Source organism: Hippoglossus hippoglossus, chromosome 24 (genome assembly GCF_009819705.1).
Source record: "Hippoglossus hippoglossus isolate fHipHip1 chromosome 24, fHipHip1.pri, whole genome shotgun sequence".
Lineage (NCBI taxonomy): Eukaryota > Metazoa > Chordata > Actinopteri > Pleuronectiformes > Pleuronectidae > Hippoglossus > Hippoglossus hippoglossus.
In genome coordinates, this window is record NC_047174.1 from 8,808,272 (window position 1) to 8,815,323 (window position 7,052).

General features: G+C 42.1%; 1 protein-coding gene across 1 annotated transcript; it reads left to right on the top strand.

Annotated features, from left to right (window-relative positions):
* The first annotated feature begins 3,799 nt into the window (after positions 1-3,799).
* fam110c (family with sequence similarity 110 member C) lies at positions 3,800-5,429 on the top strand. Its single transcript, XM_034580511.1, has one exon. It carries the CDS (start codon positions 3,889-3,891, stop codon positions 4,873-4,875), a length of 987 nt encoding a protein of 328 aa, XP_034436402.1. The 5' UTR covers positions 3,800-3,888; the 3' UTR covers positions 4,876-5,429.
* The last annotated feature ends 1,623 nt before the right edge of the window (positions 5,430-7,052 follow it).

Consider the following 7,052-nt stretch of genomic DNA (forward strand, 5'->3'; position numbering starts at 1 on the left):
AACAATAGCTGCAAGTAAAAGATGTCTGCAGCAATTATACCTAATAATGTGCAATCCATGTTTTATTTGAGTCAGCCAGTTTCATTCACGTCTCGAAGATTGTCGGTAATTATTGTGAATGAATCAGTAGAAACACAATTAGCAGACGATGCGGTCCTGCATTAACGTGTAGAATGTGTCTCTCTGAGTCTCAGCGGCATAAGTCAAGAATTAAATACTGTAATAGTGAGAAGGCTCATGGGATAAAGTGACTAATGGTGTCAGTGTTGTTTGCTCTGCTCCGTCTCTGCTTTATTTCTCTGTGTCTAATCAAGCAGATTTCCCCAGTCAGTCAGACACCATGCAGAACGACTGTAAACACCGCCAACGCGTTCAGTGTCAGCTCCAATGTCACATTTCAAAAGATGTGACAGGAGTTGTTGAAGTCTGCTTGCAACCCTGAGCCAAAGAACAGTGTGTGTGTGTGTGTGTGTGTGTGTGTGTGTGTGTGTGTGTGTGTGTGTGTGTGTGTGTGTGTGTGTGTGTGTGCGCGCGCGTGTGTGTGTGTGTGTGTGTGTGTGTGTGTGTGTGTGTGTGTGTGTGTGTGTGTGTGTGTGCGTGTGTGTTTACTACTTTACTTTATCCTGTTTTACTGAGTTAGACTAGATAACAAGAAATATGGAAGAAAGACACAAATAATCACATGCATCAAATGTCCCCTGGATGTTGGGGCCACCAGTGCTGTTTCAGGGTTAATGGTGAATGTCTTCCTCATACTCTCCTCCCATTTCGCCCTTAGACTGTCAATAAAGATTTAAATGCCTCAAAAAAAGATAAGCAGTCATCTTTTTACAGGCTGAGCCAGATCAAAGTATCATTATTATATGTTTGGAGTCTTTTTTGAGGAAAGTAAATCCAATAATCACTCAACTTTTATCTCCAATTTTGGTCTCCACCCACTGAGACAAATATCTGATCCCGAACCTTTTAAATGCTCTAAGATGTTTACCAGCCAGTTGTTAACTTTGTTTGTGTGCTGTGTGGTGCTCGGCAGGTGGTGCACAGTTGATTTGAATAGCTATTTAACTGCTGTGGCTGAAAATGAAACGTGTGAGGGCAGAGACATTAAAGTTGTAAAAGAAAAACAATGAGCTGAAAGAGGCTATGAAGTCCATAAAGATGCTAGTGGCGGGAGAGTTGCATAATTCTCTGTGGGTCAATCATGTAAAATGAGGCATTTAATCCATTGTTACTTCTTAAAAATTTAATATTTTTATTGGCCAATTATTTATACAATTACTCACACGACAACCTCCACGTCTACCTCATGTTCCTAATCCTTTAACATCATCTTAACCTTGTCATGGCTGTGATCATTAATCATAGTGACACCGCCTACATGCGCCAGACTTCAACTGCATCAGACCTCAAAATCTGAGAACTCCTTTTTGAGGACATCATGATTTACTTGAAGCGGAGATCAAGGAAGGATAAAGTACAAGTAAACACTGCTGAATCCCCAAATGAGCTGTTCGGCCTGATTTTAGGGAAGCCGGTCAAAGAAATCAGATGGCTGAATAAGAGCAATGAACACGAAACCCAGATGTGGTGTGATGATTATGTACGAGCGAAAAAATATGAGTCCACTTAAATGATTTGAGAGGAATCGATAAAAAGGTCTTCAGGTCATTCTCTGTCAGTCCTCCGTTAAGCTAACAAGCAGAAAGAAACACAGATGGCCCAGTTTCTGGTGCAGTAACACATTCAGTATGTGGTGTTTGCTCTTAAAAGCGAATAAGTGAGGATTTGAATCTGATTCAGTCTCGGAAGGCAATTAAGCCAAAGGCACGCAATTCTCTCACACGGTGTATTCTGGTGCTGCCCTCTGCCTTTTGAGTGAGTAAACCTGGCGACTGGTGACTTAAGGGTTCAGTTTGTCAACAGATGTTTTGGATTCCAGTTCGGTGAATGTTTGCAATTACACAAGGAAGCAAAGAACAGGAATTCAGTTGTTACTCTTAAATCTTTATGATGGGATTTGCAATTTTCTTCTTTAATTTCGATCCGTCGCATTCAAACCTTGATCTTGCAGCCATGGCGCGCTAAGGGGGGTTTCGGCATACTTTCTGAATACTGTGTCAATGCTTGAGATCTTTGCAGTGTGAAATGAGTATTACGGAAACATGTACAGGCTTGCATTGTTTGACACTGTTGCTGCCTTCTCTCTTTGAAAGCACACATACACACACAACAGAACTGGCATACTGCCATCCAAATTACTAGGTAATGCTGTAGTCACTTCCAATGTTGTTAATTAGGTATAACAAAGTCCCGTCCAGAGGGGGCGATCATTGAAATAAATCCATTGACAAGGTGCTGTTCCAGAGGGAAAACACCTTATACCCATCATCCAGTGCAGGGATGTCCATATTTATTTGTTATATTCGAGTTTTCCAATCAATTTAGAATGTTTTTTCCTTGCACTGTCCACTATAACTCTCAAAATACACTGAAGACATGGTAGCTGCAAGTCATATAGTGTATAAACAAGGCAACGTCTTTCACTTCTCTTGAAAGCCTTTGTATCTTTGCACACTTCCAAAACAAAAATGCAGATGTCTGAATTGTACTCTCATATTATTATGCACAGATGAAAATAAGTCAATAGGCATCAGATACTAAAAACATATGGATATTTAGTGAAAGCAGACCCACTTTTTAAGGATATAATCCAGTGTTTAATGGTTTCAGCAAACTGACGCACATCCAGAAATTGACTCAATTGACGCACAGAACTTTTTCTGTGCAGATGCTCATAAATGTGTTTTGTGCACTATACCTGAAGAGCCCAACAACACATTACACAATACAAAACTATTCCTATTTGTTTGCTTTGTTGTTCGTTATTTTAACAAGCATGTGGGATGTGTTGGAATCTATTATGTATTAATAATGATATAAGTTCATGACCTGAAAACGTAAGTGCAGTGTTTTATGAGTGCTTTAAGGTTATGAATGTTAGGATCTGATTAAACCTCATAATAAAGGCAGTGAATATTCATTCAAATTTCACCTTTAAGGACCGATAAGATCAGATAAGACAGCTTTATAGGGAAATGTACTCATTCCAGCAACAGATAGTGAAAATGAGGAAGACAAAAGAACATGTGAAAGTACATGATAGAATAAAATAGGCAATAAAACTGAATTTAATAAACATTTTCAAACAAATAAAGGTACAGAGAAAATATATTATACACCATTCACTACAGATGGAAATAGTATTTGTCAAAAATAGATTTCTTGAATATAGGCCTATGCAGCATTGGAGAAAATCCTAAACAAAAAACCTTGGTGTAAAGACCTATCAAAGGTTTTTCCTCTTTCAAAACAGTGTTTTAAATACTCTGACTAAAAATAACTGTAATTTACTGTTCCTGCCTGAACAGTCACCATGTGACACATCACACACTGTGGATGATTTGAGGATGAATAGGCTGGGAGAAACATTGATTGTGCAACATTGTTGGAACAAGCGTGACAGTTTCTGAGGTAAATCATTTGTTAAAGGAGGTATAGATTTATTAGATAAAGCAGTGTTTAATCCTGTATTGAGCAACAAGGATATTACGTCCACATTTCCTCCAGGACAGGAGAGGGAAACACAAGGCAGCAGTGTCAGCTTGCATTACTCTCACTTGCTGGTATCAGGTGTACTTTGAGCAGACTTGTGTTTGGTTAAAACTGGCCTTGCACAGAATGGGTGCGGTAATGTAGCGTGTGTTTGCACAGACAAGGTGATCTGTTGTGATACGTGCTCGGGCAAGGAGCGGGCTTGAATGGAATCTATTTTTTTTCCCCCTATACCGCCAGCACTTGAGAGGCTGCACACCGGGGGATTCTTTGGAAATGTCTGAGTTAAATGTCACTATGGAGGCGACCAGTGACACCACAAAAATCCTGGAGAAAGGTCCCGAGTACCTTCGAAAGCAAATGGAGCTGGAGGGGGAGACCAAAGGACACATGAGCGCAGTGGAGAGGTTGGCTGCGAGCAAACCCAAGTATGTGAAGAGCCAGCAGGTGGTCAACTCCATCCAGGAGCCTGCGATCAGCCTGGGGTCAGCTTCGGTGAGCAGCACGGGGTCTTCCACCCGGAGCTCGAACCGGGGGAGGAATGCTCTCGCAGTGGGTGGTGTTGTGAAAAGCTGCTCACCGGGACAGGTACGGCGCACCAGCTCCAAAAAGCGCCCGGACTCTCTTCTGCTCTACAGGCAGAAATGTGAGCTCCTGGGGGGTGCAGCAAACGACAGGAAACACCATATAACACGTAAGCTGCTGGCGAACAACACTGTGAACAAAAATGTCCCGTTACTTAAGGAGTGCGAGTCTGAGGGAGACAACAAATCAGGCGCCGCCACACCTGGGGAGCGCGGCGCGCAGGGAGCGCCGCCGTGGAGGAGGAGGAGGGGGGTCGAGTCTGGGACAAAGGTGACAGGGGCTCTCCTCACTGTCCCCGAGTGCGAGAGGAGGTCCGGCAGGGGCGTGGGTCGCTCCCACTCGGACATCAGCTCCAGGTACTCCAAGAACTTCGCGGACTTCGACGCTTTCTTCATGTACTGCGGGCTGGACGGCGAGATCGTCGAGTCCCTGGGGCGGGAGAACTTCTCGGCGCGCTCCGACGAGATCGCGATCAAATTCCGCAGCGTGAGCGTGTCCACGACGGAGGGAGGCTTCTCCAAGAGCAGCGGGGGCAGCGACGGGCTGCTGCAGGTAGAGCTGCACGACAACATACGCCAGGGGACGTCGGTGATCGAGCGCAACGCACGGGTTATCAAGTGGCTGTACAGCTGCAAAAACGCCAAAGACAGTGGGAAAAAGTTACGAGACCTTAACTGAGATTTGAGTTTTCTTCCTGCAGTGGCAACCGCATGTCTACCTGTGCATATAAAACCTTTAAGTGTGTGTGTGTGTGTGTGTGTGTGTGTGTGTGTGTGTGTGTGTGTGTGTGTGTGTGTGTGTCTGTGTGTGTGTGTCTGTGTGTGCGTGTGTGCATGAAAACCCTCAGCTACTAACAATCTATATCTTGAACGTGTTTGTTTACTTGTCCTTTAGATTGCAAACCAGGTGCATGTTTCTCAGTCAGAGAGCGGTTCTGTGTCAAAGGTCAAGACTTTGTGCTGGAGCTGGGCGGTATGGTCAAAAATGATAACAAGATCAAAATGTTCATATCAGGCGATGATTTTATCACGATAAGTATTAATTCTGCTCATGAGCAGCGTTGGGGATTTAAACTCTTCTTCGTGAGCGGAGGATAACGAACATGATAAACATTATACACATCTGAGGTAGATCAATTAAGTGTTATGCCTCATCACTGTGTTTGCACAATGTATAAGAAATATATCAATATTTATTGGACTTTTGTTATGTTGCTATTGATGAAAATTATATTGCAATGACAATCTATAAGATTTTATCGCCCAGCCCTATTTGTGCATATGTGCCCACATTAACACACACACACACACACACACACACACACACACACACACACACACACACACACACACACACACGTCATGGCATTCAAATCCAGATTTCATTGGTAAACTAATCGTGCTCATCACTCTCACAATGGGATTTGTCACAATATGGCAATCCAAAAACATTATAGCAATGCCTTATACCTGATCTGTAAAGAATTACTTTTGTTACTTATTATTTTGTTATTCGTTTCAATTTATAAACCCTCGATAAACCCAGTTTAAAGGGCCTATACAGGGCGATTTCAGTAATCCCAAAAGATAATGGCTTAGAGTTCATGTTATAGCATTGAGATTCTAGAAACATTCCATGATGTCTAATACTGATGTTCATTAGTTCTATTCCTCAGCAGGGCCTGAAAGTGGCCTTACATCAAAACGTAGGATATGCATGCACACACACAGCGTCATATTAAAAATGCCAATAAGGCAGCTGTTGTAGAGGTCAAGTGTTTCTGGTCAATCATTACATTTAGCTACATTCAGACCAGAAGGATTTGTAAGATGTTGTTATTTTCCAGCCCCTGAATCAGTCGTTTCGTGGGTCCTGTGTGGGAGGAGAGGAATGTACCTTATAATCTGAGGGGTTTATGTCCACTGACCCGTTTAACTCTATCTCCACTTCACGCCCGATCTCTGCCTGGTTTCATCTCCTCACCACAATCTGTCTGTTTCTGCCTTTTGGCCAACTTTCGTTGACCGATCAAAGCTCAGAGGGTGTACGAGTGAAAAAACAAAAAAAGCAAAGGCCAGACTCATGATGATTTCTTGTTTTAAAAGAATTACCACTCACACTGTTTCTCTCTCGCACATGGAGAAAACAAACAGCACTCAGCTGGGCCAGTGTTGTAGACACACCTTTCACTTCCCCATAAGCCTGAAGGACTATGTCACTCAAAGACAAGCCGTGTCTTGTCTTCTCCGCTCCTCTTCTCCAGAACTCAAAGTGACTTATTATTCAGTTTTATGATGCAGTTACAAAAATGTTACGTCTCATTTGTATCTCAATGTGATAAGTGACTGAAAATATACTCTGCTTGCATTGCTTATATCTTCTTTTATCAGGATTTTGATGTAAAAATGTTACTCTGCTCTCAGACAAATTTATCATTGACTGAAATAACAACAATAACTGAAATGTCCTTTACCCAAAGCAGGATAACAGCAAATTTGTGTGATCTTGTTTTATATTGAAGTACTATAAAGTTTGTTAAAGTTAATCATTGCATAACTTTATTTAAGGAAACAATGTTGGATAGTTTCTGCTCATATTGTCCGTCTCCATTTTGCCTGATGAAGTTCTAAGAGGCTTGAAATGTTTCCTTTTAAATTCTTATCTGTGTTTCCAATAATTTGTGTTATCAATTGAAAGGAAATATGTCTAAAATATTTGAATGTCCCACAGCAGACGTGAAAACTTTCAGAATTTCCTGTACAGGGCCTAAAGGGGGCAGTATTTAACAACAAGATTGAACCCAAGTTTGCAAAGTTTGCACTCACGCATTGGCGGTGGAGTTCAGAGAAGAGCTT